Below are 26,257 nucleotides of genomic sequence, written 5' to 3'. Positions count from 1 at the left end.
TTCAAGAGCTCTGTCAAGTAAATATCCAAGGGACGAAAACTGATGAGGAGTGATAAGGATGAAACATGAAAGTCTATAAATAAAGAAGTGTGGAGTATAAACATGAAGAGAGAGAAGGGGTATGGAAAGATCTTAGCAGTACTGATTGCAGCATGGATTATATATAGATGCTACGAGTTTGTAGCAGGAAATAGAGAAAAGAAGATTTCCAACCTATCCTCCTGGAATGGAGTTAGGCTTGAAGACTTTCAGGTGAGGAAGATGAACAAGAAGGAGATAAGAGAAAGGCTGGGAAGGGCTACATGGACACTACTCCACACAATGGGGTCGAGATATCCAGCGTCGCCAAGCTTCCAGCAGAAGAAAGATACCCTAAGCTTCATTCATCTCCTGTCATCTCTGTTTCCCTGTGGTGAGTGTACTAAGCACTTTCAAAAGCTGATTCAAGATCATCCTCCAAGAGTTGGAAGTGGTAAGGAATTCAAGACATGGCTGTGCGAGGTCCACAACATAGTTAACGAGAGACTTGGAAAGACTATTGTTGATTGCAGGACCGTTGATGAGATTTGGCAGTGTGGATGCGAGGCCTAGAGACTCGGACGAATAAATCTTGTTTTTGGAGAGTTGTTTGATCAGGCCTTTAGGCAAAAGCCCGGAAAAATTTGCACCCTAAAAATGTAAGTGATGGATCATTTCTAATTTGAAGGTCGAACGAGGAGAGAGTCAGGCGTTTGGCAGCAGACATCCTAGGATGTGGGAAGAAGAAGCTTTGGTTGGATAACAACGAAATTGAGAGGCTCAACGGAGCAACCACTCGGGATCAGATTAGGCAGCTGATACAAGACAATGTGATTATTATGAAGCAGGACAAGCACACCAGCAGAGGACGACTCCGAAAGCGCCTGGCAGCCAAGAAGAAGGGGAGGCACATGGGGCCTGGAAAGCGCTTTGGTACGGCCAATGCAAGAATGCCAAGGAAGGAGCTATGGATGAAGAAGATTCGTGCAATGAGGAAGATGCTGAAGGAGATGAGGGCCAATGGAGAGATCACCAAGGAAGACTTCCGAGTGTTTTACAAGCAGGCAAAGGGCCATCTTTTCAAGCACAGATTCCACATGAAAGATAGCATAATCAAGAGAAAGGCCGATGAGCAAAGAGCCCGAGAGCTTGCCGAGCAGGCAGAGGCACTTAACTTGTCGAACAGAGCAGTCTCGTCTTGAATAAACATCTTTACTTAGCCCTGCGATCCTGAATAACATGGATTTTCTTTTTGAATTTGATTAATAAGGAGAGAAAGAGTGTTTTTATTGGTTCACAGTTGTAATTAATTTATCTTGGTTTTCTCTCAGAAGTAGGGAATGGAGAAGATCGCTTCCATAAACATAAAACCGTTTAGCAGTGAGGTTTTGACACTATTTACCTTGTACTTTATAGTTGGAATACAATACGCAAATGTAAACTGGGTGTTGGCTAGCTGGATAATTAGGATTCTTATGCTTGTGAATTTCCTTTACCAAGTAAGACTCTTATTGCGATTGATTTCCATCAACAGAAGCGACGGGAAGTCTGCTTTGAATGATATAAATATCAAAACTATGATGAAGCTATTCTGCATAGCTGTTCTAACAATATACTTTCTCAGGGCAATTGTTGCATTCAAAACTGGAAAGGCTGGAATCCACAAGTGTGCCATTTTTGTGTCGATGGGATATCTACTGCCAAATGCTTGTGAGACATTGAATTCCACTACTCCTTATTCTGCCAGTAAGACTATATTTTCATCTTTGACTATTCTGATCATTGGAACAGCACTGGCAGTTGATTTTCTGAATCACGGAAGAGAAGGAATTCCCTCAGAGATTTCCTATCTGGTGGGTGTTGTTCTGATGGCAATGGAGTCGACTATCAAGAGAAAGGTTGAAGAGAGAATGGAGAGAGTTCCGTTTAGATTTGAAAAGTTTTCACTACCAATAACTTTTTTGTTTTTGATCGTGGTATCTTTTCCCTTTTTATATCCAATAGCAAAGAGATGCATTGTTCTCTTTTTTGAATGGATCATTGCAATCGAAAATGAGGAGCACAGCTCAAAAAAGAAGGGCTCCTCCCTATCGGAGGAAGAGGCCAAGATCCTTGTTCTAGAATATGCAAAGAAGATAATTCCATCTATTGTAAAGAAGATATTGCAGGAGTATATTCCCAATTTTAAAAACATCGTTAGGGAAAAGATCCAAGAGTATGTTCCTCAAGAACTTGGAAGTACCATTAAGAATAAGGTTCAAGAGTATGTTCCTCAAGCACTTGGGAGTCTTTCCAAAGCCTCGAAATCTTTTTATGGATGGTGGACAAAGCCTCCCAGAGAAGCCCCGTTGTCTGACGAATTTGATTGAATGTTGAGATTGCTTTGGGAAAAATATAAGACCCATCAAGACTATCCTTGGGGCTTATGGCCAAAGATAATGAAATGGTAGAGACACACAAAATCATCTGCAAGCCATTTAGAGAAACGGGATACTGCGGATATGGAGATTCCTGCAAATATTTGCATGAAAGATCAATAGGATTTTCAGAGATGGGGATGATTTCAGATGATGATCTTTTGTGCGGAATATGCAAGAAGACATTTGAGGAAAGAGTCCTCACAGAATGCGGGCATAGCTTTTGCTCTTTGTGTGCAATAAAGAAGTATCAGGATGGGGATGAATGTAATGTGTGTGGGAAAGCAGTGTATGGAAGATTCTGGATGGCATGACTTGCCATGGCATCTCCTTATCGTCCTCCTTAATGAGGCCGATGATCCTATTGGGCAATCTCCTATTTGAATAGGAGAAGAGAGGATATATTTTTCCTTTCAAGGTTTGGTAATGGATTATGATCTTCCATTCGTGTGTCCTATACTTTCGCCCAGATTTTGCCTGGCATCTACTTTATGTCCATGCTATCTATCTTCGATAGTCTATGCAAGGATATTCAGGAACAAAAGGTTTTCTGCATTTGGGTTCTTTCTTGTTCCGTTCAGTGTATATGGAATCCGAAGGTATGTGCAAGACAAGCTTCAATATAGAGAGAGTTTTGAAACAAGTGCGATTAAAAGCCTCTGCTGTTGTAATAGCCTGACACAGGACCTACATGAGATGAAGATAAGGAGGATTTGGGTTTACAAGTTCCTTTCAGAGCCTATTCCATGTGAAGATAGTGACCTGACGTTCTAAGAAGATAAATAAATGATATTGGATAGACGCTTTTGGACCCATCCTGAATGTTAAAGAGAAAGATAGGAATAAGCATACTAGATTGCGACTTCTTGAGACTTGAAGAGGAGCTTCAAGACTTAAAGAGGAATGGAGTGACCAATGTTCACTTGGATGTCATGGACACGACCTTTGTCAAGAACATCACGTTCGGGCCATGTATAATCAACAGGATCCTTGAGCATGACTTTGTGTTTGATATACATATGATGGTGGAGTCGCCTCTGGATGTTATTATGAGGATAGATCTGAGGAAAGTGACTCTGGTGACAATCCATCATGAGATATCTAACAAAAGAGGAGTTAGGGAATATCTAAAGCAAAGAGATGTGTTGTTTGGGATTGCCATCAATCCTGAGACTCGAGTGGAAGAGGTGGGGATGGAAGGCATAGACTTCGTTCTCGTAATGAGTGTTAGTCCAGGGTTTGGAGGGCAAAGATTCCAAAGAGAATGCTTGGCAAAAGTGGAGGAGATCCAGAGGAGTGGAAAGATAGTTGGAATTGATGGAGGAATAGGAATTGAAAATATCAAGGAGATTAGGGGAGTGGATTATGCAGTGGTTGGGTCTGGGTATTTCAGATCTAAAGATAGAAAAAGATTCCTGGAAGAGATCACAGAGCAGTTTCTGGGAAGCCCTTTCTCGAGGGATTCTTTTTTGCACTGCCCCTAACCCTCTGGATGAATTGCATAGAAGAGATGGTCTTTGACTGCGAAGAGAATCTGGAGCTTATTCTTGTCTTTAGTCTTTTGTCCAAGAACAAAGTCAGGGTGGCAGTAGAAAAGAGACTTAAGATGGCAAGATCGTTTATCAAACTTCTACGGAGCATATCCCATGGATCTACTTGTTCTTGGGAGGAGGGCCAGATGGTTTTTACTCCTGGGTCGCTGAAAGGAGGAGATGTTGTTGCAAGATGTGAAGATGAGATCTCGATGTATATAGAGCCCCTTCTTATTCTGTGTCCCTTTATAACGGAGCCCTTGAAGATAAGGTTTAAAGGAGTAACAAACGACAAGCTGTGTGTCGATCTTATTAGAATTGCACATTTTGGAGTGCTGAAGAGATTTGGGATCAAGGGATGCGAGATTGTAGTCAAGAAGAGGGGCTTTGGGCCTGAAGGGAAAGGAGAGGTTATATTCACAGTAGACATGCCTGGGAAGATAACTACCATTTCATTGGAGAATCCAGAGAAGATTCTCAAGATCCGAGGGTTAGTTCTGAGCAGCAGAGTGAGTTCCATACCTGTCAAGGAGATGACCGAGCGAATTAAGGAACTTATGGAGGATGTTTCAAACACAAAGGTGTTCTCCAACATGTCGAATAGACTAGATTCGGGGCCGTCTCCTGGATTCCAGTGTGCAGTTTTTGCGGAATCGAAGAACGGGATTTATTATTCTGTAATGAACGGGGAAGGTCTAACACCGAGAGAAACAGCAACAAGAGCCTGCAAAGATCTTTTAAAGAGCATCAAATATGGAGGGATGTTTGACAAGAAGCTTCTTTATCTTGCACTTTCCTTAATGTCCTTGGCACCTCCAAGTGTAGGAGGTCTGTGGGTTGGAAAGGTTGACTTGGATGTGGAAAAGATCCTGGAAATGCTGAAGCGGTTTTTTGGGTTTGAGTACGAGGTTCGGAACACTGCACAAGGACATACTGTGTTTGGGCCTGGATGTGGGCTTACGAACATAAGCAGACAGCTGAAGTGAAAATTGGATGGACAAGACAGCCCAATGGTAGAGAAGGGGTCTCTGAACAAAAGGTTGGAGAGACTTTACATGGATTACATAGAGATAGAGAAAATTTTGAAGAGGCTTCGAGACATAAAAAGACAATGCTCTTATAATAACACAATAGCCAGGCTTAAGCCGAAGGGAAAAGTATCCATATCTGTTGAAGCGGACATTCAACGGGACAAGGAGTTCCACAAGAAAACAAAGAACTGCATGAGATTTGATCTCAAGGACTCTTTCTGGAAGGAGATGTCTGAAAAGTTCAGCATTTCAAGAAATGAATGCTTTAACAAATGGATCAACAAGGAGGAGAGCCTCGACAAGAAACTGAGTAAGAGCGACATGGCCAGAGTCAAGGAAATGAGCGAGGAGGGCAGAGACTGGATTGAAATATCCAAGGAAGTTGGATGTAGACCCTTTAAAGTGTTTACAGAGCATCTTCGGTCAAATACCATATCTGTACCGAAGATGTGGAGTGTGGAGGAAGACAAGCTTTTGGAGCAGGGAGTGGAGAAGTACGGGCTTTCGAAATGGAGATATGTATCGAAGATAGTTAAGACAAAGACTGGGAAGGAATGTGCCATGAGATTTTATTTCCTCAACAAAAATTTTCGCAAAGGCAAATGGACAGAGGATGAAAATGAAAGACTAATGGAAGGTGTGAACATATATGGAGAGGGAGATTGGCGAAACGTGAGCACACATGTAATGACTCGAAACCCCATCCAGTGTAGAACCAAGTACATTGGTAGAACAAAGTCCAGAAAAGATAAATAAACAGGCTTAGGATGGTTTATATGAGTTACTTCATCATCGAGTTAATGAAGTCATCTATTTTCTCATTGCTCCATGAAGCATTACCTCTCTTTGACAAGAATCCTGTGAGCTTTTCCTTAAACTCGTAGCTTAGAGTTCTTCCTTTTGTCCTGATTGTTGCTTTTCTGTTGGAAAGGATTCCATCGACTCTATTTTTTGTAAGAAGAGAATAACACTTGTCCTCGTCAAATTCTTTTTTTCTTTGGTACAAGTACTCCACCTGTTTCTCTATTGAAGGAATAGATGTTGTGAAGCACTTCATTGGATTCATCATTGAGTTCAGCCGGTCCATCCTCGCAATACACCTTCCAAGAATTTCCTGGGGATGGTGTAGAGGGGGGAGAGCCTTTCCGATTTCTCTGGCTTGAGTAGGATTAGAATGAAGAAAGGCCACTTTGTCTATCTGTGATTCTATTTTTCTAAGAAGCTCCTTCGTGGTGTTTTTTCTTTTGCTTTCCATGGCTGGGCTGGGAAGAAGCCTTAGAAAAATATTTCCAATGGAGAGGAGAGTCCTGAAGGTGGAAAAACCTAGTAAGAATATGATTGAGTGGGCTTTAGATCTGGCAGTCTCAAATATACGCCAATATTGCAAAAGTCCTTTGCTTCGATTTTCAAAGTATAAGTCTCTGACAAATAGAAGTAATAATTACATCTTCTGTTATGTTGGAAAGGAGCCTGCTGGATTTATTACGTTCCGATTTTCCAAAGATACTGCGTATGTGTTTGAGCTCCATGTTGAGGAGAACTATAGGTCGCAGGGAATTGGAACCTTGCTGCTGAATGAGTGCAAGGTGCAGTACAACGAGATTGTGGGGAGAGTGGTTTTGTATGTGTACAGAGAAAACACAAGAGGCCTGGAATTCTACAGAAGAAATGGATTTGAGATTAACAAGGAATATAAATGTAATAAGTTTTATGAAATGGTGTTGAACAAGCGGGACTAAAGTTTTGGTGGAAAAGAGTCCTGGAAAAAATTACCCCAGTGGATGCCGGATCTTCTAACTGACGAACTAGGGCAGACGTTTCAGATAACTGAAGAGGACAAGATGTGCAGGACCAAGGGACATCAATGTATTATTGCAAACATTGGAGTTGTTAGGTCGATAGCAGCTTTTCTCTCAACTTCTTTGGGGCCGACTGGAATGGATAAGATACTGCAGAGCAAGGACGACGATATAGTTGTGACCAATGATGGAGCAACCATACTTAAAGAGATGGAGATGACAGAGAATCCGATATCAAGGCTTATAGTGCAGTTAAGTGAATCTCAGGATGAGGAGATAGGAGATGGGACCACAGGGGTAGTTGTACTTGCTTCTGCTCTCCTTGGACAGGCCCAGATACTACTTGGACAAGGGATACATCCGGTTAAGATATCTGAGGGTTTTGAGCTAGCTCTAGAGTGTGCTGTTAAGCATCTAAATGAGATTTCCGAAGAGATATGCGATCTAAGAGAGACGATGATGAAAGCAGCAAAGACAAGCCTAGGGAGTAAGATAGTGAGCAAGTCTCTTGAGAAGTTTGCAGAGATATGTACATCTGCAGTTTTGATGGTTGCGGATACAGAGAGAAAGGACCTTGACTTTGAGTTAATCAACATTGAAGGTAAGGTTGGACGGGATATATCTGACACCACGCTTGTGAAGGGGGTTGTTCTTAACAAGGAGATCAGCCATCCTCAGATGAAGAAGAAGATTGAGGACGGACGGATAGCACTTCTCAGCTGTCCCTTTGAACCTCCGAAGCTGAAGACCAAGCATAGTCTTATTATTGGGAATGCTAAGGAGTACAAGGAGCTAGAGGAATATGAAAGAAGGAAGTTTACAGAGATGATAGAAAGTGTCAGGAAAAGCGGAGCCAACATTGTTATGTGCCAATGGGGGTTTGATGACGAAGCAAACTCTCTTCTTATGGAGAATGATCTTCCAGCGGTGAGGTGGGTTGGAGGACACGAGCTTGAGCTTCTGGCTGTCCATACAGGAGGATCGATAATAGCCCGATTTGAAGATCTCGACGAATCTGATCTTGGAAAGGCAAGTATCCGTGAGGAGAGTCTTGGAACGGAAAACGACAAGATTATTGTAGTTGAGAACCCGGAGCGTAGCAGGGCCGTTACTATTCTTGTTCGAGGAGCAAATGATCTAGTTATTGAGGAAGCCAAAAGATCTATCCGAGATGCTCTTTGTGCCGTTCGGAACATCCTTACCAACAACAGAATAGTTTACGGAGGAGGATCTTCTGAGATGTCGTGCTCTCTTTCCTTGGAAGAGGAAGCAGGGAAGTATTCTGGAGAGGAGCAAGAAGCGATCCTTGGGTTTGGAAGGGCTCTTGAGGAGATTCCGCTCTGTTTGGCAAGAAACAGTGGTTACAACCCGATTGAGTATTCGTCGGACCTTCGGAAATTGCAAATGGAAAGTAAGAACTTCAGGCTTGGAGTTGATTGCCTGGACGTTGGGGAGCAGGACATGAAGAAGTTGGGGGTTTTTGATGCTCTCAGCAGCAAGATTCGGCAGTTCCAGATGGCAACACAGCTTGTTACAATGGTTCTCAAGATCGACAATGTCATCTCTGATTTTTATGATTAAAGGTTATTTCTGTTTCTTGTGAAAGAGGAAGAGAACTTTCTTCTTCAATTTAGATTTCCTGGATCCCAACCCATTCTGTTATGGAAAATGCCAAGAGGTACATAGAGGATAGACTGGAAAAGTATAAGATAAAAATAGATGTGGACTCGGTGATTGAGGAGCTTACATTGTCGAACAAGATAAACGAGTTCATGCCTCCAAGTTCTGTATACAGTGTACTTTTGATGCATCTAGGGAAGAAGGATGAGGTGTACAGGTCGATTCTCAACGGGGAATATCTATTTGACATTGAAGCAGTCCTCAGGGACAAGGAATCCCTATACAGCAGCGAGAAGCTTAAGGAGGATGTGATTCGGATCTATGGAGATCGGATGAGATATGTCTATGTTAATACCTCTGAAGGCAAGCATTTTATTGGGATCAAGCTCAGCAACAGAGGATACAGTCCTGTACCGAATTATAACGGGCCCGAGAGCACTATTCCTTACTTCCTGCTAGTGAATGGACTGAAGGGATTCAAGGCGGATGACTTTGTGTGGAATGAGATAGTGTTTGGGATCAAGCTGATGGGAGACGAGTATTCAAAATATGTTGAGATTCTTGAGCACATCAAGAAGATAAGACTTCCCGTGGAAATTATCGACAGTGGTACAATGCATATGAGCACCTCGGTTACAAACATCCACGAGTGCTATTTACATTGCGGATCGTATGCAAACTGGCCGCAGGATCAGGATGCACTTAACTGTGCAAAGACAGCTCTCTATTGCTTGATCTATAAGAAGAGCAAGTACCGATGTGCGATTGGGTATAGCCATGTTCTCTTGAAGTACCGAGGATCGTACTTCAAATTTAAGATTATGATAAAAGGAGACCGAAAGGCGGAATTTAGAATTAACGAGCGGATATCTGAAATTATGAGCGAGCAGTCTGATGTGGTTAAGAAAAATACGATGATTACCAAGATTTTTCTAGACAGCCATGGATATTTTCCTGTGTACTTTGACGACAGACTTGTGGAGCTGATATGTCTGATGATTGGGAGAGAAATAAGATCGTTTGGAAGATTTTTCCAAGAGTTTTTGGGACATCGAATCAGACTTGAGGGGTATTCGTTCAACCTTGAGACGCTGAAAGTTACGGAGAACAAGAACAAGAGGTTTGAGGTGGTGTACCAGCATGACATAGTAGTTATAAAAACCCCACCTCTGAAGATTGTGCAAAGGCTGAACGGGCTCAAGAAAACTGTGCTAGGGCTGAAGATTCCCCTATTCGATGAAAACATGAGGCTCCAAACACATAAGTTACTGCAGCCCACCTTCCGAGACTACGACTTTATCCTTAGCCTTTACTCCAGAACAGGCTTTGAGGAGGTTGAGGACAAGACGGATCCCCCGTTTCTCTTTGGAACTCCACTTATTGAGGAGCTCTTGACACCAAGTCTTCGGAGTAAGGGATACTTCTTCTATTCTTCCAGACACTCTGTCCTGATGGTCAAGGTTAATGAAGACTGCGATCCCGAAGAACTGCTTTATGTTCTGCTGCTGAAGACAGGATTTAGATACTTCCTCAAAAACTTCTGAGGAGCTCAAATAAACTGCATTGATATATTTCTCTCCCAAGTCTCCCACTGGATGGACAAGAGATGTGGTTCGTTTACATACAGACACGGAGATAAGATTCTCGCTCTTGGCTCTGAAGGGGACATTCTTCTTGTTGCAACATCAAGCAAGTTGGTTGTATGGAACAGGCCAAGAAGAAAGATTCTTAAGGAAGTGGCTCTGAACAAGGAGATAGTTGATATCAAGTATTTCAGTGATGGATGGGTACTGTTGTCCAAGATCAGAGTCGAGTTCCTTTCTGGGTACGAGATCAAGGACATTACGCCAAAAGGACCATTAGATGTCTCTGTTGTATACAAGAATTGGCTCCTGATTGTGGGCAGTAAAGAGATTATGGTAATTAGCATTGAAGATGAGGATGTTGAGGTTAAGAAGACGAAGATGGAATCAACCAATGGGATATGCACATATGGAATGGTTAGTGAGGACAGACTATTTCTCTCGTTTGAAAATGGAAAGGTATTTTGTATAGAGAAGGTAGAGATAGAAGACATTATATTTAGGAGGAAGAGAGAAGTTTGGATGGATGAGTATCCATGCTTGGTATTTCTAAAGGAGCCTATAGTATCGATGGGTGCTCTTAGAGAAACATTGGTGATATCGTTGTTTGACAGAAAGGTTCTTGTGTTTGATCCCAAGACCAGAGAAGCCTCGTTCACCGAGCTCCCGTACAATATCAAGGCCTCTACTATATGGAACGACTTGATTATTGTTGGCGACAGTAAGAACAACGTTATATTTCTGGGGAAGGATCTCAAGGCTGTCTACAGCAATTGCCTTAGGGAAGAGATATGCAGTGTAATGGGAGAAGGGACAAGGTTAACCATCGGCTTTACTGTGGGAGTTGTAAAGGAATATAACTGGGAAAAGGGCATGGAGGTTGAGTTTGGTTGGAAAATGGTAGAGTGAAGATTTTCCATCACATCTTTCGTTATTACCGCTACCTACTTTTTATTCCTTATTTGTAAATATTGTTATTTATATTTCCAATTATGGAAATTGGCCGAAGAATAGAATTCAATCTATCCAGGGAGTGTATCCTATGGAAAAATGTGAAGTATAATTGAAAGAGGATTAAATTTTAATTTCTCAAAATTGCAATTGTGCCAAAATTATCTGTCAAAACGGTAGGACATAAAAGTAAACGGATTTAAAAAGCCCCCATGTTGAAGAACAACATGACGCTTATTCTTCAGCTAGTGGCATATAGTTTTAGGATGCATACACAGATGATTGCATGTGCGATATGGGTGGCAATTAATCCGGTATGGATACTCGGGTCGGTGTTCTGTGGCTTCAAGGTCGGGATAATCGACGGAGTGAAATGCATGCTTATTTCTCGGAGCCAAGGGAAAGAGCCTTTAAAGATTAAAAAGATGGAGGTTCCCCAGGGAAAGAAGGGAGGGAAGCTTTGTTACAGAAAATACATTTCTCGAAGAATCCCCAGGAGGTTTCTTCAAGGAAACCTTATCCTGGTTATAACGGACATTGTTGACAGTTCGAACCTTTGGAACTGTTTCCCTGATGCAATGAATAGAACAATTGTCTTTCACGACGAAATTGCAAGGAGATTATGTAAGGAGCATGGAGGCCTAGAGGTGCGAAATGAAGGAGACTCCTTCTTGTTTGTGTTTACAGATATTCCAAATGCACTTGATTTCTCTATAGAGTTTTATAGAGAGATCAAGTGCATTTCTTCTAATTTAAAAAATCTTTATTATGAAGAGTCTGGGGACAGGAAGACAGATCTCCTTCCCATAGGGATTCGGATAGCTGTGAGCAAGGGACACATTATGGTGCGGCACAACGAATTTCTTGAAATCTACGGAGATGTCGTGGAGAAGACCTTTGAGATGCTAAACCATTCCAATAGAAATATCTGCATCTTAGAGAATTGTTTGATACCCGACTACTCCTGGAACGCCAAGAAACATCTATTTTGTATTCATAAATAAAACCTGTAAAGTATATAGTCAATCATACTTTTAATCTCAGTTTTTATCTCAAGATTCTCATCGAAGTAGAGAGGAGGACAGAAAAGAAAATCAAGGCTGGCTTCATCCCAAGAAGGAACACAAGGTTCAGCATCATCCAGGTGCTTAACATTTCCAAGGGTGCTAGGCCAAAACCGAGGATGCTTCCCATAAGAACTGCACAGAAGTACATCACACATACAAAAGAATCGTCTTTTCTCGCTCTAAAACCTTTATCGTACTTCTTCCAAGAAATGTGGTTGGCCAGAAGTACTACAGGAAATAAAAATGAAGATACAACTGTAAAGATATTGAAAACTATGTCGTGTTTCATCAAATACCTCTCCCCACTTTGAAGATGTAGCATGGAGTAACCTGGTGAACCCCATTTCCACCCAGAGGACGTTTTTATGAGTTTCCTATGATGCTCAAACATCTTTGACATAAAGCCCTTTTGGGGAAAGTTAAGGACTTCTTCTTTAGGCCTTCCATCCTCAAAGTTCTTCTTGAAGAAGTCATGGTTTCTGTTATCACTGATGTAGAACAGTCTAGACTTGTTATCGCTGTACAACGACCCACTCACACCTTTTTCAATAGTGTTTTCTCCATCTTCGCTTTCCTCGGATCTCCGGAGGCTCCTGATACACAGATCCATTGCTGTTTTGTAGTGCCTGAATCTTACCAACGAGTTCCTGCTGACAACTGGTCCATCTCCGATTATCTGCCATATATCTTCTTCATTTGCTTCGTTGTCCTCCTGGACAAATCCAAGAACTTTTCTAAACTTGTCTTCTGTGTCTTCATTCACAACCCTCAGACACATATTACTTCCAAACTCCACCATCTTCACAAGATCTCCATGATTAATGTATCTACCCTCCTCCTCAACTTCTCCCCCCGAGTGGTTGGAATGAACCTTAATGATCATCCACATGGAGTCTTCCGCCTTCTGTCCAGAGCATGAGGGAATGCCTTCCTTCATATTTAAATACACGTTGTGTTTTTGGTTTAGGATAGTAACTATGCTTCTGTCCATGAGATACTTGTCTGTGGGCTCGTGCATGCTTCCTTTCAGTGTTGCTTGGAATTCGACAGAAAACTTTTCGGCATCTCTTGCATGTTGGTTCTGGATAGAATAGTGCACAAGAAACGACAGGAAATATATAGAAGCTGGGATGACTGCAAATGCAATAATTCCTTTGAAAAGTTTCTGAAAAGCCTTGCTTAACCGATTTACAGGGTTCGCTGCAAATGAGAACAGTTCAATGCCGTAAAATATTGCAAGAGGAGGCAAAATACACAGAGATGCCCAGCTAGACGCCACCGAAAGCCCAATCAGAATCCCAGAGGTAAAGGAGCGTTTCTTTTTTATCTGAACAATCCCTCCTGCAAGAAAACATATAGAAAACATCTCGTTTGTGGAGAATATGGTTTGAGTGTTGACCAACAACCTGACCATATAGACCACCAAAACCATCCATGAAGCTTCCAGATTGTATGTTTCTTGGGATAGCCAGGAGATCTGCAGCATGGTCACAACAAAGAGTCCAAGGCTGACCAGTCTAGGGCTTTCCAATACCAAGGATAGCAAAGGAACATTCATATACGAGAAGGTCTTCTTCAGGCCATGGCAGAGTATGCCTGGCAATGGAAGATGCTTGTAGAGACAGAATCTCCCTTGTTCATAAGATTTAAGACTTCTTATAAACTCGGTCTCATCTCTTGTTATAGATGCTTTCTTATTGAACAGAAGAATCGACAGAATCACTATAAGTACACCCTGGGCTAGTTGGTTTGAGCGAGAGCTCTTGATCTTGGTTTGCAATGGCTTGGCCATGTTGTTTGTTTTGATCTGTGTATTTATACCTGGTAAACAATTCCTCTCTCCTTACAACCTAGACAAGAGGCTTTTTGATAAAGGACATGTTGAAAAGCCCTGAGGAATGATACTTATGGAAGATGTTGTTGTTGTTTGTGCACTTCGAACACCCATTGCAAAGGCAGGAAGGGGCAAGTTCAAGAATCTCAAGAATGATGAGTTGATAGGTGCAGCCGTCCATGGAGTCATCAAAAAGACAGGGATTGATCCTCAGGCCATTGAAGAGGTCGTTCTTGGGCATTGTCTTTCCTCGATGGAAGGGAGTATTGCTGCAAGAATGGGAGTCTTAAGAGCAGGAATACCGGCCTCAACACCGGTTATGACCATAAACAGAATATGCGGTTCGGGACTCGAGTCTATTGGGCTTATTGCAGAGAAGATCAAGCTGGGGAAGATAGAGGTTGGACTAGCAGGGGGATTTGAATCCATGACGTCTTATGGACTTCCTAAAGAATACAATCTTAGTAGAAAGGAAGAAAATACAGATGCCGAGGATTGTCTGTTGGGATTGGGAGAAGTGTCTGAGATGCTAGGTAAAACATATGGAATAACACGCGAGGAGGCAGACAAATATGCAGTAGAAAGCCAGAATAGGGCTGCCGAGGCCACAAAGAAGGGCATATTCCTCAGGGAAATCATTCCTATGGAGATTGAAGGGGAAACTGTCGAGCATGATGAAGGCATAAGGGAAACGCTTTTGGAAGTCATCGGAAATCTAAAACCTGTGTTCCGCCAAGACGGGATTTGCACGCCGGCAAATTCTTCACAGCTATCTGATGGAGCTTCTGCAGTTCTTTTGATGACAAGAGCAAAAGCCAGTGACCTGGGTCTTCCAGCCATTGCAGAGTTTGTCGATTTTGCAACAGTCGGGCTTAAGCCCAGAGATATGGGCTTGGGACCTGTTTTCGCGATCGAGAAACTACTGAAAAAGAACGGTCTCGAGAAAGAGCAGATTTCGTGCTTTGAAATAAATGAGGCATTTGCATCTCAAGTTCTTTGCTGTCTGAAGGAACTAGGGATTGCAAGAGAAAGGGTTAACAAGTGCGGAGGAGCCATAGCCCTTGGGCATCCAATAGGAGCCTCTGGAGCAAGGATTGTTTGCACGTTACTAAACACCATGGAGAAAGAACAACCAGGCAAATATGGAGTTGCAGCTCTTTGTGTGGGTGGAGGCCATGGGGTGGCTGCATTGTTCAGAAAATGTTGCTAGACATGAAGAAGGAATATCGAGAGCATTTAAGCCTTTATTCACAATTTAGGAATAGTATGAATGCAAATATGCCTATTGTTTCTTGATGCTCCTTACCTTTTTTAATTCCTCTTCAAGCTTAATGAAATCTCCTCCTCCAAGGGAGTCATTAAACATCCTTTCATCAAACATATCGGATATCTCGTCCTCTTCTGTTGTTTCCGTGGAGCTGTGGATAGCATTGACATCAAAAAATATTTGTCTATCGCTTTCTTTCATCCAGGGGGATACAAAAATTTCCTTAACTACCAAACTCCAGGATACACACCAGTAGATAGGACCTCTCAAGGCCATCCCCGATTCTTCTTTACTGCAGAAAGCATCTTCATAATAACAAAGTCGACAAGCAGTACTCCTGAGAGTACAAAGAGGATAGTCAAGTAGAAGACAGGGAGAGAAAACAGGTTAAAGGCTGCATTGTTTGCAGTGGCATCCAACTCCTGAATGAAAAAAAGAGTTACAAAGTTAAGAATGACACTAAGAGCAATTGCTATCCATGAATATACAACAAAGAAGGAGATCTCCCGGATCTGTGTGGACAGTACAACCAGAAAGACAACAATGGAAAAATAGTTCGTGAGGAGGATATATCCCCCGACAAGCCCTTCCTTGTTTACCATGTCCTTCACATAGACAGTGCCGACCGAAAGCAAAAACACTACAATCCCAAGAAGGATCGTGTAGATAAATCCAAACACAAATGAAGGTCTTCCAAAGAGCCTTCTTGCATTTTTGTAATCCTCGGGATGTGACATTAGGTAGTTTTCTGGCTTGTCCTTGTCGAAGAGTCCTATGGACAGCGGGACAAAGGATGTAAAGAGTACATTGTAATAGTTCAGAAAGAAGTTGTTGTATATGGGTTTTCCCGAGTATCCGTTGAAGAAATTGTACAGAAACTGTATCGAGATGAAGAATATGTTCTTGAAGAATGCATTCAGAGTTATCTTGGAGAATCTTATGAGGTTGTAGCGCCCGTAGACAAGTATGAGCCTCTTTAGAAACCTAAACTCTGGGATGGCAAAGTCTGCCGACAAGCTTGCCTGTGTGCCCTCCTTGCCCATGATCCCTACACCAACATGAGAGCTTGTAAGCATGGGGACATCATTGTTTCCGTCACCAATCGAAAGTGTGTTCTTCCCAAGCTCGACTATCTTTTCGGCTATCTTTCCCTTATGATAGGGTGTTGCCCGATATATCACAATTGACTTGTAATCGAAGATCCCTGGGTCTGAGAGCCTCTTCAGAAACTCCTTACCATCTATGGCAAGAGATTGCACCTCATGGTTCTTCTGAACAATTCCACAGTCTTCTGAGCAGCTGATTGCAGTCTCTTTCTTGTCGCCTGTGATCATCCATATCTTGATCCCTGCATCCCGGAGGGAAGTTATAGTACTTCTTACGTCTTCCTGAAGCTCATCTTCGATAAACGTTGTTCCTAAGTAAACCATCTCCTCCTCCACCGAGTCGAAGATTCTTTCCTGCTCCAGGAACTTGTCTCTCAAGGAAACCCCAGCATACTTCCTTTTCAGCTCATCCGTTACTTTTTTGTCCAGTTCTTTGTATCCGACAACAAGGGACCTGTATTCCGAGTTGTTGTTTATAAGTGCCTTGATCGTTCCCATGTCTCCTTGCTCAAAAACCATTCTCTTGTCTCCGAGAAGTTTCTGGTCAGAGCCCTTGCAGAACAGAATGTACCTTCCCAACACCTCCATCACCACAGACATCCTTTGCCTTGCAGAAGTAAAGTCCAGGGAAATCACTATGTTGAACCTGGTTCTTTTTCCGTTTATCTCCACTAGAACATAGTCTTCGTCTCTCTTCACTAGCACATAGCCCTGGTTCTTTAATTCCTGAATAATACACAGCTCGTCCTGCGAGATCCCTTCGAAATTGTTGTTGAGAGGCTCTATCGAATTGCAGCACAAGAGCGCAAGTATGAACATCATTCTCGACCGGCTCTTCTTAGCTTCCAAACTCAGGTCGTTTACAAGTTCCACATGGAGGCTTTCCTCCTTTAAATCTTCTCGAGAAATAAGATCCTCAGAGTTGTACACGTGGCAATACTTGAAGACCATGGAGTTCTTTGTGAGAGTTCCGGTCTTATCCGTTAAGATATATTCAATCATCCCTATGTCCTCTGTAATGTTGGAGTTTCTGCACATGGACTTCATTCCATTCCCAACCATTTCGTCATCATAAGATATAAACATCGAATGGAACATTCGGGATACCTCAAGAGTTACAAACAGAGACAGAGGAATCAAGTAGCTGAACAGAATATAGTTGGTTCCTGTTTGCTTCAGGGAGTCGTTGGTAAGATACTCATGCAAGTACAAATATTCGATGTCATCCTTCCTAAGAAATCTAGCGCCAAGAATAGAGGTCACTGCCAGAATCCCCAGGTATATCATGAATATTCCAAATATAAAGTCTCCTATTCTTTTTTCAAAAAGAGATATTTTCATCTTTACCTTGAAGTGGCTTTTCCCCAGCTTCGTCTGCTTCCCTACAGACACTACAATACCAAGAACACGTTCTGTGTTCCTAACTCTTGATCCTCTCAAAAGAACATTCTTTTCGTTGCATAGAGTGTTTTCCCCGCCAATGGTCACTTGGCACTCAAACTTGTTAAGTAAATCCCCCGTATCCTCGACATAGAACTCGGATATACTGTCCATGTAATATTTGTCACAACTGCATATGTCCAGTTTTCCTTCTCCACACTCAAGCACAGTCCTTCCTTCCTCACACGGAATATGATGCTGTGCCGTCTTCTTCTTCAGATTTGTTTCTCCATCTAGGTTGCTTGTCTCTATGAAGCAGTAGTTTTTGCATTTGATTCCATCAGAGGTCTTTACTCTGCTGTTTAGCAAAACCACATCTCCAGGTACTTCCTGATCCTTCATTATAAATATAAGATCTCCAGCACTGAGATCTTCCACATGTATTTCCTCCACCCTTGCATCTTCCCCTTGTCTCCGAACTACATTGGCCGGCTTCTCGTTTATGATTCTGTCTTGCTTGTGTCTTCTGTAGTCCTCAACTCCATCCTTCATCATCGATGCCCCAACAACAACAACAAACGCCAGGAGATAGGTAAATGGGCTGAAAGGAGATATCGCCGGAATTGATAGAAGAATAAGAGTCAGAAGGAAAAATAGATTTGATGGCCTTGACAACTGATGGTATATGTTCAAAGGAAAAAAAGTCATGGCTGTATACTTGGATGTGACTATTTTATTCTCCTTCCTGTTCATTATGATATGGGTTCTCCCTTCAGATTTAATAGACGTGGTGTCAAATTGTTCCACAGTCTCAAGGTTTTATGCCTTGTCCTCGATCTTCTCAAAGCCAGGGTAGCTGTCGCTCATCACATAGCAGATCTTGTGGTTCCAAGATGTGGAGTATGTTCCTGGGCATTCGATATAAATAATCTCGGACTCTTTCGATCCGTCAAATAGAAAGAACACAACCCATCCCATCGGGCTTCGAGGGACGGACAAAACTTCAATGAGCACAGCTCCCCCGCAAAGCTTTGCATTGTAGAACTTGTCCTTGTCCTCGATAAAGACACTCATAATATTCTGGAGTCCAAACATGGTGTTGAATGCTGTTTTCAGATACATTTTTTCTAATGAAACTTCCACGAGACACAAGTATAACCTATTCACCACCGGAAGTATACTCCCAGCATACTGCTGAAGAATCCTTTCGTCTCCTTCACTCATATCCAGTACGTATGAAGTCATCCCATATGCCTTTCCAAACGAAAGATCCACCCCTGTCTTAGATAATGCTTCCAACTCATCTGGATCAACATCAAGCACAAGCTCCCCTGCCCCACACACAAGAGCCCGAATGCTCTTCAACCCCATCTTATCCTTGGCCTTTTCAATGAACATTTCAACAGTGTCGATTCCAACACAATACTTACACAGTATCATCCCATATCGCGTTAGTTCTTGGTCCTTAACAAATAGAGAACTTCCTTGGCTCTTCTCTGGTTTACATCCCAACCAGTATGGATACAAATAGAGCTCTTTCCTTTCAGACGAGCAATAGTGCAAAGGAACAGTTCCATTTCCAAAGTATAGCGCCTTCTTACTTTCCCTCACGTAAAGAACTGCCTTTTTACCAAGGAGGGAATACCTCTTAACATCCGCAAGAGAGTAATCGACATAAGATGAGGTCTCGTGGTCGTAGTAGTCTGTCCCGACAATGTGGACTTGGGATACTTCGGGACTCCATCTCCTATCTACCCATAGATCAACCACTCTCTTTGTAGCGAAGTACACACCCTTATGGATTCCTGTATACTCTGAAGCAATCCTTGCATCTTCAAAGAACTTTTTGAAATATCCAATCATCTTCATTGTAGAGCAAATGATAAGACATGAGCTCTCCTCCACATCCACCCCACGGATATTTTCGATTATCCTAATCTTGAAGTCAAAGAGCTGGCCATGGTATGTAGGAGAGTAAGACTCACAAACTTCTACACCTATTTCCTTCAGGTTCTTTTCAATCTTTCCGATCGATTCAATTCCTCCACCCGTTGTAAATGGAAGTCCTACCAGAACCATCCGAATATTTCTTATGATACAATGTGCCATGCAAGCTTCTATAAGGTGGTTCGAAATAATCCCGTCCACCTCCACAATAGTAACAGGGCCAGAAATAACCCTCCAAGAAACAAACTCCTCATAAGTGTATGCCCTGTAGCCCAGAAGCATTAACCTTCTTTTCTCAGCATAGCTGGGCACAACCACCACTTCTGTGGAAATTTCATTGTGGAATAGATCCAGTTTGACGCAATTGTTCATCCCAGATGCTTTCTTTTCCATAAAAGACCTCCACACTCTACTAAATACCGAAGGAGAAGATTCCATACTACTCCTCAGATCTAATGTTACAGGATGTATGGGACACAGATAATGACTAGAGAGAAGGTAGATGTTCAGAAATGGAGAGTCTGTGCATACCCCATAATTCTGGCATACATACTCACACTCCTTTTGGAATATTACTGTGTCACACACAACCAGACTCGACTCTTTTGAATCGGTTATGAAAAGATGGTACATATTACTTTCGATCTTGCTGTCGCAGAACGTTTTTTCGATTCCAATGCTTATGACATAGTTTCCAGGTGCTGCAACTCGAATACTCGGAGAGATATTGAATTTGGGAACATATTTTAGGGCTTCAACTATGATGCTCCCTCCAATTCCTATCTCATCTAGCCCATCCTTGCCCAGTACCTCCAACACCTTAAAAGGAATTTCCTTCATCTCCAGACTCCTCAGGACTTCCACATCGTCTGTAAAATGCCTCAAAGGTGTCTGGTACGGAAATATCCTATGCTCTGCTGCTTTACACCACCCCAGTATTGTCTTTGCGATCCCAAGCTTCTTTCTCATTCCAATCTCAAACAGCGCCCTGAACACCCTGCAGAGATTCTGAGAGAGAGGTGCTGAGTTCATTCGGTTGGCTATATAACACTGTACCTGTAGCCCAAATATGGATTCAGTGGGGATAGGCACAAGATCCTTGAGGGACTCCATCTCCTTCTCGTTACCATTTAGATCAGAGAATTCCCTTGTTCCCTCTAGGATTTGCAGTAAAGACGATTCCAACATGTTTTGAGAAAGGCCATCAAACAGCCTCTTTGCATCCTTATAGTAGATGTAATATCTAGATGCTACTTCTCCAACAGCTGTGGGGTGTATATCGGGTTCCAGCACAATGAGTCCTGCTCCTTCCAAAAGCTTCAGAGCACTATACACAAGGCTTTTAACCATCTTCCCAGGCTCCCTATTCATTTTCACCAGTCTTGTATAGTAAAAGGTATGCTTGAACCAGTCCACCATCTCCTCAAATCTCCTCATTCCTCTTACTATCTCTGCATTGAGGCAATCACACAATCCAGGAAGTAGTCTAGAATCTATACTCCGTTGAATAAGAAATTCGTTGTCTTTGCTCGATACCAGTATTCCTTTGCACCGGCCATCGCCAAACCTTCCGGCTCTTCCAAACATCTGGAGCATCTCGATCTGCTTTATAGCCTTCCATCCGCAAGAAGTATCATACACTTCGGTCCCCTTAACTATCACAGTCTTTCCAGGGAGATTCACTCCCCATGCAAGCGTAGCTGTGCACACCATCACATCTATTTTTCCATCTCGATACAGATTTTCAACTGTTTGTCTTGTCTTCTTGTCCAGTCCAGCATGATGAATTCCGACTCTGTACTTCAGAAGCTCTCGGACTCCTGCACTCACATCCACTTCCAAATCACTAGTCTTTTCCATATACCTTCTTATTTCACTTGCAACCTCAAGAGTTTCGCTCCTGGAGTGTACAAACACAATCACCGGCTTATCTAACTCCAGATTCTCCAACGTCTTTTCTATTACCACTCCCATTTCCCTTTCCTTCATTCCAACGTTTATCAATTCGTAGTCTATTGCGTTTTTTCGAAATTCTGGCCCAAAGTGGAATATGTCCGAATCCCTGCATCCAATAAATGTCCCGACATCCATGTAATTAGGAAGAGTTGCACTGAGCCCAACAATCCTGCATTTCTTTTGCATGGCCATTCTTGCCACAATGGCTTCTATTGTCGCACCCCTTGAATCCCCAATAATGTGGATCTCGTCAATAATCACCAGGTCGAAGCGGAGGTCCGTGTTTCTTGTCAAAATATCAAACTTCTCCGGTGTGGATACTATCACCCCTGCCTGCTCAAGACGCCTATATCCAGAGTAGATATCCGAAGTGTGTTCTACAACAGAAACCTCATGTTTTGAAAACACTTTTCCAATGGTCTTGCATATCTCCCTTGCCAGTGCTTTCATGGGAGCAATGTATCCAACCCGCACCTTCTTTCTTGCTTCAATCTCCTTGAGAATACACATCATTCCTATAACTGTCTTTCCACTCCCCGTAGGTGCACACACAAGAACATTCCCATCTCCTTTCAGCACAGAGCTCTGGACTACACTTTGGACATAGTTGAACACAAAGTTCCTTCCAAAGAGCCTCTTTACATTTTCCGGAGGCTCTCCGTCAAACTCAACATCCACCTTTTGCCCTGGAACAAAAACAATCTTGGCTCCATCTTCGTACCTTACACTTGATCCTGTAGGATACTCCCCTCTTATCATATGTGTACCGCTGGCATCTGATGTCTTTTCCAAATCAATCACCTTGCTCCCCTTCATAAGACTCAGTACATCGCTGTCTATGTACTTGATAAAGGCTGGAGGACCTCCTTCGCTCCTCATCAGTTTCTGTATCTCCCTTCTTGTATCTGGAAACAGTTGATAGCCAAGAAAATGTTCAAACATCTTTTTGTTGTCGAGTATGTATCTCATAAAATACATCTTCCGGCCCCCAAGAGCCCTAAGGAGATCCTTTTCAAGATCCGTGCTTTTCCTTATAATCTCAAGGAGCCTCTTCTTCTCTCGAAGAGTAAATAAAACATCAAATAGCTCAACATCTTCAAAGTCAATCTTCTTTGTATCTCTGTTGAGGAATCTTTCTGTTAGCTTCACCATCTCTTCAAAGTCTTCCCTCGCTAAGCTTTTTCCAATAACCTCCTCAACAATCTCCTGCTTACAGCTTACATCTCCACACAGCACCTCCATCACCCTCCTTACCACTAACTCGTCACTTCTCCCAACAACCGTTCCTAACCGCTCAAAATAGTCAGTATATCCAAGGTCCCCCGTGGACTCAAATCCCATGGGGACTGCCTTCCCCATCTTTTTACCAAAACCAATCCTAGGCTTCAACAGCTAAATACAACCATTTATTATTCTAGACACATCTTTCAAGAAAGAGAACATATGTGTATTCCTGGTCTATTTTCGAGACCTTCTCAATCTTCTGGTCGTTGCAAAGGTACCATCCGTCCTTTCGAAGATAGCTTACATAATGTCCACTAGATGTGACTGTATCCGAGTCATGGTTGCACACTCCTATGACTTTGTATTCCGTTCCACAAATGGAAAATCTATCCAGGGAATATCCAACCAGAGTTGAGATCTTTACGGGAAAGGAGTTGACATACTGGAACCTCTTCAGCTGGACTATCAGATACACAGGGAGACACTCCAAGTCCATCTTCTTACTGAACCTTCTCTTTCTGCCACACCCCTCGCAATGTAAGAGCTCCGAGGGATGAAGATCTTCCTTCTCCAGAAACTTGTCTAAGCAGTGTTGAAGGGTAATGGATGGTGCATCTATCGCCCGAATCGTGTCCAGAGGGTTCCAGGAAGCCCCAAACAGCCTTTTCCCCCCGTGGGATCTACTTATCGCCACCACAACAGGAGAGTCGATTGTTTTCTCCCCATAATCCCACGCCGCTATTTCTAGCTTGAAGTATGGGGAAATGTCCTCCCGTTCCAGAATGCACTGTGCTTCCCTTTCAACAAGATGGGCTATCGTCTTCTTCATCTCCAAGAATATTAGCGATTCATTACTTCCAAAGGCTCGGATCAATATGTTGAACTTAAATGACCTGTCTATAAACAGTTTCTTAGTCTTCAGATGGACCCAGCAGTATTTCTTATCCTCAAAGTACTCGTAGCAGAACAAGGTCTGCGGAACATCCTTCAGAATAACGTCATCTCCAAGTTCAAACATCCTCCGTCCTGCGCCATACCATATGCACGTAACCTTTCCAGCCACATCATAGTCTGCTCTCAGTATCCTCTTAAGATCTCCAATGCTGGAAGACACGTCTGCATACGTTCTTAAAGGCTGTCTCCTGCCAGACTCATAGAACAACACAATGTTCTCTTTGTATTCCCTTTGGTATGGAATAGGCAAAGAAAGACACATCGAGGGCTCGACAGATGTCTTGCTTCTTCCGCACTCCTTGCATGTCAACGTCGATTTCTGAGAGAAGAAAAACAGGTCGGTGACAATCGACCGCTTCCAGCTTTCTTTCTTCTCGCTGTCCCCATATCCCTTTGAAAGACCCTCATGAAGCATGTCTAGTGTCTTTCCGATAAATTCCGCTGCATCCTGCTCTTCATTTCCCTTGTATTCCTCATAAACCGATCCCAGGCTTGCACGGATCCCAGATGGCACAATGGACTGTTGATCTCCATTGTACATCTCCGAGATAAGATCATAGTATGCATTGGCCAGAGATACATGAATAGGCTTTGTCTCGTCCAAATGTTTTTCATACTCCTTGCTCATGAAATACTCCGTGAGCTTCCAGCAATTTGTCAGGCATTGAAGCCCGCTATTCATAAAACACGTATTCCCTTGATTCTTAAGTCCCCGGGCTATGTTCTTCATGTGGCTGTCGGCAGACAGAGCCCTTCCGTCAGGCATCCTTACAATCCTTGAGATCCGGAGTACACTTCCATCTCCAAAGCCTTCAAGTTTCACTAAGGGATGGATCACCCTCCCGTCCAGCGCCATAATTCTGTACAGGCTCATAAACTCGTCCAGCCCAACCTCGAAGCCCATTATTTCCAGCACCACATCAAACACTCTATCTGTCGAACTGGAGAGGACATTTACTATCTTTCTAGACTTCCCCATTCCTCCTGTACGGCAAGGCCGTTCGTAAGACCTAAAGTCGTTGAGGCTAACAAGAGACTGGAGTATGGAAAGTATCCATCCAACCTTGACAACCATGCTTCTTCCGGTCTCTGGGGCATTGGTGTTAGGGACAAGCTCATCTATCACAAACGTAACAAAAACTGCTCTCCAAGGCTCTTCCCGATACTCGTAGCAAGGGTTGCATTCCGTGGAAAGATCCTCCTTTATGGCCTTCCAGACATCCTTGGGTACAAAATGAATCCTAGGTCCCGGAGGCCGAAGGCCTGGGATGACCAATGCTTCTCTAAACTTCCTTTGAGCTCCGGTGAAGATGGAAGAAACTGCATATTCCCATAACCCTTGGTCTGAGACAGGGCTTTGGCCCCGAGATTCCTCGGCTTTCATAGGGGATTGTTTTGTTTTGATTTACTATGGTTCAATGGCCATTTTCCTTTGGGACAAAAGACATTCCGAGACTTCCCGAGAGAAAAGAAATGACGGAGCTAGGATTTGAACCTAGAACCTTCGGGACTGGAATCCGACGCGCTACCATTGCGCCACACCGTCTAGCAATGCCCCTCTCCTCACCCTCTTTTCACCAAACACCCTTCTACAGATACTAACCTCATCCAGTTAGTAAAGCCAAAAGTTCAGATAAAAAGAATTTATTCGCTCTCAATCGTGGAAAGCTTGGCCTGTATCCTCTCCTTGCGCTCCTCATATGTAAGTCGAACCGGCCGGTACTTCTTAAGCGAAGAGTAGTCCTTCACTTCCCTTGCTTCCTTCGATGGGTCTGATGCAATCTTGTCCAGAGCACTCTTGTAGATCTGTGGAATGTCCTCGGCCGAGATGCCTTTCTTGATATAGTCTGAAAACTGGGTCTTGTACTTCTCTTCATCACTGTCCCGCAACTTCTGCATGTACTCAGAGACGTTGTATCCAAAAATCCTGTCGTGCAGCTCCTTTGCATCAAAGCTCCCATCCTCTTGGTACCCATAGAACTTCACCTCGCTGTGTGGGATGTTCAGTCCTGCATCAGATGCTCCCTTCATTGCTCCAAACACCTTTGCTCCCTTTGTGGACCTTGCAAGTCCAATGTCGAGGAACACCTTGGGCGCCTTTCTCTCTCCATCAACATCCTCCGTAATACTGTATGTCCCGTCAATCTCCTTGGGCCCATATACTCCATCCAGAGACAATGCTGTCAGTGCCCTTCTTCCAATCAGGAATCCAGTTGCATATGCTGCAGAGTAGTTTGTAAGCCCAAAGTTGATTCCATACTTCTTCAGCTCAGACGAGTCTGCATACACCATCACTCGGTCTCCATCCATGTAGGCTCCTGTGATCTGGCAAATCACCCGGCTCTTTGTAATCCGGACAACCAGCCTGTGCTTCACAGACCCGTATGAGTTGGAATCCTGTCGAATCATATTGGTTCTGTGCTTGTAGTCGGTCTTGCCCTCTCGTCTTCTTCTTCTCTTCACCTGGAAGTTCTTGTGGTAGTTCCTGGTCCCCTTTGCATTACTCTTAAAATTACCATGTGCCACTTACCATTTTCCTGGGGCTGCAAATTTTTCAAGATATCCTTCGGC

At 43.0% G+C, this 26,257-nt stretch overlaps 21 protein-coding genes and 1 non-coding gene across 22 annotated transcripts; 14 read left to right on the top strand and 8 right to left on the bottom strand.

Annotated features, from left to right (window-relative positions):
• Positions 1–102: 102 nt before the first annotated feature.
• Positions 103–591, top strand: Eint_061020 (mitochondrial sulfhydryl oxidase; the record flags this gene model as incomplete). Its single annotated transcript, XM_003073023.1, has 1 exon — positions 103–591. The coding sequence occupies one exon, from the start codon at positions 103–105 to the stop codon at positions 589–591; it is 489 nt and encodes a 162-aa protein (XP_003073069.1).
• Positions 592–675: 84 nt separating this feature from the next.
• On the top strand, positions 676–1,220 carry Eint_061010 (60S ribosomal protein L19; the record flags this gene model as incomplete). Its single annotated transcript, XM_003073022.1, has 2 exons — positions 676–677; positions 707–1,220. Coding segments are annotated over 2 exons (516 nt in total).
• A 138-nt stretch (positions 1,221–1,358) lies between these two features.
• On the top strand, positions 1,359–2,387 carry Eint_061000 (uncharacterized protein; the record flags this gene model as incomplete). The annotated part of the gene is made up of 1 exon (XM_003073021.1): positions 1,359–2,387. One exon carries the CDS (start codon positions 1,359–1,361, stop codon positions 2,385–2,387), a length of 1,029 nt encoding a protein of 342 aa, XP_003073067.1.
• Positions 2,388–2,443: 56 nt separating this feature from the next.
• On the top strand, positions 2,444–2,749 carry Eint_060990 (putative zinc finger domain-containing protein; the record flags this gene model as incomplete). The annotated part of the gene is made up of 1 exon (XM_003073020.1): positions 2,444–2,749. One exon carries the CDS (start codon positions 2,444–2,446, stop codon positions 2,747–2,749), a length of 306 nt encoding a protein of 101 aa, XP_003073066.1.
• A 112-nt stretch (positions 2,750–2,861) lies between these two features.
• Eint_060980 (uncharacterized protein) lies at positions 2,862–3,209 on the top strand (the record flags this gene model as incomplete). Its single annotated transcript, XM_003073019.1, has 1 exon — positions 2,862–3,209. One exon carries the CDS (start codon positions 2,862–2,864, stop codon positions 3,207–3,209), a length of 348 nt encoding a protein of 115 aa, XP_003073065.1.
• A 47-nt stretch (positions 3,210–3,256) lies between these two features.
• Positions 3,257–3,919, top strand: Eint_060970 (D-ribulose 5 phosphate 3 epimerase; the record flags this gene model as incomplete). The annotated part of the gene is made up of 1 exon (XM_003073018.1): positions 3,257–3,919. One exon carries the CDS (start codon positions 3,257–3,259, stop codon positions 3,917–3,919), a length of 663 nt encoding a protein of 220 aa, XP_003073064.1.
• Positions 3,920–3,927: 8 nt separating this feature from the next.
• On the top strand, positions 3,928–4,953 carry Eint_060960 (RNA 3'terminal phosphate cyclase; the record flags this gene model as incomplete). The annotated part of the gene is made up of 1 exon (XM_003073017.1): positions 3,928–4,953. One exon carries the CDS (start codon positions 3,928–3,930, stop codon positions 4,951–4,953), a length of 1,026 nt encoding a protein of 341 aa, XP_003073063.1.
• Positions 4,954–4,977: 24 nt separating this feature from the next.
• Eint_060950 (MYB-like transcription factor) lies at positions 4,978–5,754 on the top strand (the record flags this gene model as incomplete). The annotated part of the gene is made up of 1 exon (XM_003073016.1): positions 4,978–5,754. One exon carries the CDS (start codon positions 4,978–4,980, stop codon positions 5,752–5,754), a length of 777 nt encoding a protein of 258 aa, XP_003073062.1.
• A 25-nt stretch (positions 5,755–5,779) lies between these two features.
• Eint_060940 (uncharacterized protein) lies at positions 5,780–6,253 on the bottom strand (the record flags this gene model as incomplete). Its single annotated transcript, XM_003073015.1, has 1 exon — positions 5,780–6,253. One exon carries the CDS (start codon positions 6,251–6,253, stop codon positions 5,780–5,782), a length of 474 nt encoding a protein of 157 aa, XP_003073061.1.
• A 37-nt stretch (positions 6,254–6,290) lies between these two features.
• Positions 6,291–6,737, top strand: Eint_060930 (putative zinc finger protein; the record flags this gene model as incomplete). The annotated part of the gene is made up of 1 exon (XM_003073014.2): positions 6,291–6,737. The coding sequence occupies one exon, from the start codon at positions 6,291–6,293 to the stop codon at positions 6,735–6,737; it is 447 nt and encodes a 148-aa protein (XP_003073060.2).
• A 42-nt stretch (positions 6,738–6,779) lies between these two features.
• On the top strand, positions 6,780–8,378 carry Eint_060920 (T complex protein 1 subunit epsilon; the record flags this gene model as incomplete). Its single annotated transcript, XM_003073013.1, has 1 exon — positions 6,780–8,378. One exon carries the CDS (start codon positions 6,780–6,782, stop codon positions 8,376–8,378), a length of 1,599 nt encoding a protein of 532 aa, XP_003073059.1.
• Positions 8,379–8,458: 80 nt separating this feature from the next.
• Eint_060910 (uncharacterized protein) lies at positions 8,459–9,961 on the top strand (the record flags this gene model as incomplete). Its single annotated transcript, XM_003073012.1, has 1 exon — positions 8,459–9,961. The coding sequence occupies one exon, from the start codon at positions 8,459–8,461 to the stop codon at positions 9,959–9,961; it is 1,503 nt and encodes a 500-aa protein (XP_003073058.1).
• A 51-nt stretch (positions 9,962–10,012) lies between these two features.
• On the top strand, positions 10,013–10,909 carry Eint_060900 (uncharacterized protein; the record flags this gene model as incomplete). Its single annotated transcript, XM_003073011.1, has 1 exon — positions 10,013–10,909. One exon carries the CDS (start codon positions 10,013–10,015, stop codon positions 10,907–10,909), a length of 897 nt encoding a protein of 298 aa, XP_003073057.1.
• A 254-nt stretch (positions 10,910–11,163) lies between these two features.
• On the top strand, positions 11,164–11,955 carry Eint_060890 (class 3 adenyl cyclase-like protein; the record flags this gene model as incomplete). The annotated part of the gene is made up of 1 exon (XM_003073010.1): positions 11,164–11,955. The coding sequence occupies one exon, from the start codon at positions 11,164–11,166 to the stop codon at positions 11,953–11,955; it is 792 nt and encodes a 263-aa protein (XP_003073056.1).
• A 43-nt stretch (positions 11,956–11,998) lies between these two features.
• Eint_060880 (dolichyl-phosphate-mannose protein O-mannosyltransferase-like protein) lies at positions 11,999–13,810 on the bottom strand (the record flags this gene model as incomplete). Its single annotated transcript, XM_003073009.1, has 1 exon — positions 11,999–13,810. The coding sequence occupies one exon, from the start codon at positions 13,808–13,810 to the stop codon at positions 11,999–12,001; it is 1,812 nt and encodes a 603-aa protein (XP_003073055.1).
• A 106-nt stretch (positions 13,811–13,916) lies between these two features.
• On the top strand, positions 13,917–15,062 carry Eint_060870 (3-ketoacyl CoA thiolase-like protein; the record flags this gene model as incomplete). Its single annotated transcript, XM_003073008.1, has 1 exon — positions 13,917–15,062. One exon carries the CDS (start codon positions 13,917–13,919, stop codon positions 15,060–15,062), a length of 1,146 nt encoding a protein of 381 aa, XP_003073054.1.
• A 72-nt stretch (positions 15,063–15,134) lies between these two features.
• Positions 15,135–15,320, bottom strand: Eint_060865 (uncharacterized protein; the record flags this gene model as incomplete). Its single annotated transcript, XM_009163599.1, has 1 exon — positions 15,135–15,320. One exon carries the CDS (start codon positions 15,318–15,320, stop codon positions 15,135–15,137), a length of 186 nt encoding a protein of 61 aa, XP_009161863.1.
• Positions 15,321–15,385: 65 nt separating this feature from the next.
• On the bottom strand, positions 15,386–18,358 carry Eint_060860 (phospholipid-translocating P-type ATPase; the record flags this gene model as incomplete). Its single annotated transcript, XM_003073007.1, has 1 exon — positions 15,386–18,358. One exon carries the CDS (start codon positions 18,356–18,358, stop codon positions 15,386–15,388), a length of 2,973 nt encoding a protein of 990 aa, XP_003073053.1.
• Positions 18,359–18,424: 66 nt separating this feature from the next.
• On the bottom strand, positions 18,425–22,849 carry Eint_060850 (pre-mRNA splicing helicase; the record flags this gene model as incomplete). Its single annotated transcript, XM_003073006.2, has 1 exon — positions 18,425–22,849. One exon carries the CDS (start codon positions 22,847–22,849, stop codon positions 18,425–18,427), a length of 4,425 nt encoding a protein of 1,474 aa, XP_003073052.2.
• A 73-nt stretch (positions 22,850–22,922) lies between these two features.
• On the bottom strand, positions 22,923–25,070 carry Eint_060840 (ubiquitin carboxyl-terminal hydrolase; the record flags this gene model as incomplete). Its single annotated transcript, XM_003073005.1, has 1 exon — positions 22,923–25,070. The coding sequence occupies one exon, from the start codon at positions 25,068–25,070 to the stop codon at positions 22,923–22,925; it is 2,148 nt and encodes a 715-aa protein (XP_003073051.1).
• A 90-nt stretch (positions 25,071–25,160) lies between these two features.
• Positions 25,161–25,232, bottom strand: Eint_060830. The gene has a single exon. It is a non-coding gene; the product is annotated as a tRNA-Trp (tRNA).
• A 98-nt stretch (positions 25,233–25,330) lies between these two features.
• Positions 25,331–26,219, bottom strand: Eint_060820 (60S ribosomal protein L5; the record flags this gene model as incomplete). The annotated part of the gene is made up of 2 exons (XM_003073004.1): positions 25,331–26,191; positions 26,217–26,219. 2 exons carry the CDS (start codon positions 26,217–26,219, stop codon positions 25,331–25,333), a joined length of 864 nt encoding a protein of 287 aa, XP_003073050.1.
• Between the last annotated feature and the right edge of the window lie 38 nt (positions 26,220–26,257).

The sequence above is a fragment of the Encephalitozoon intestinalis genome, chromosome VI (assembly GCF_000146465.1).
Source record: "Encephalitozoon intestinalis ATCC 50506 chromosome VI, complete sequence".
NCBI lineage: Eukaryota > Fungi > Microsporidia > Unikaryonidae > Encephalitozoon > Encephalitozoon intestinalis.
This window is presented reverse-complemented; position numbering and strand designations above follow the sequence as displayed.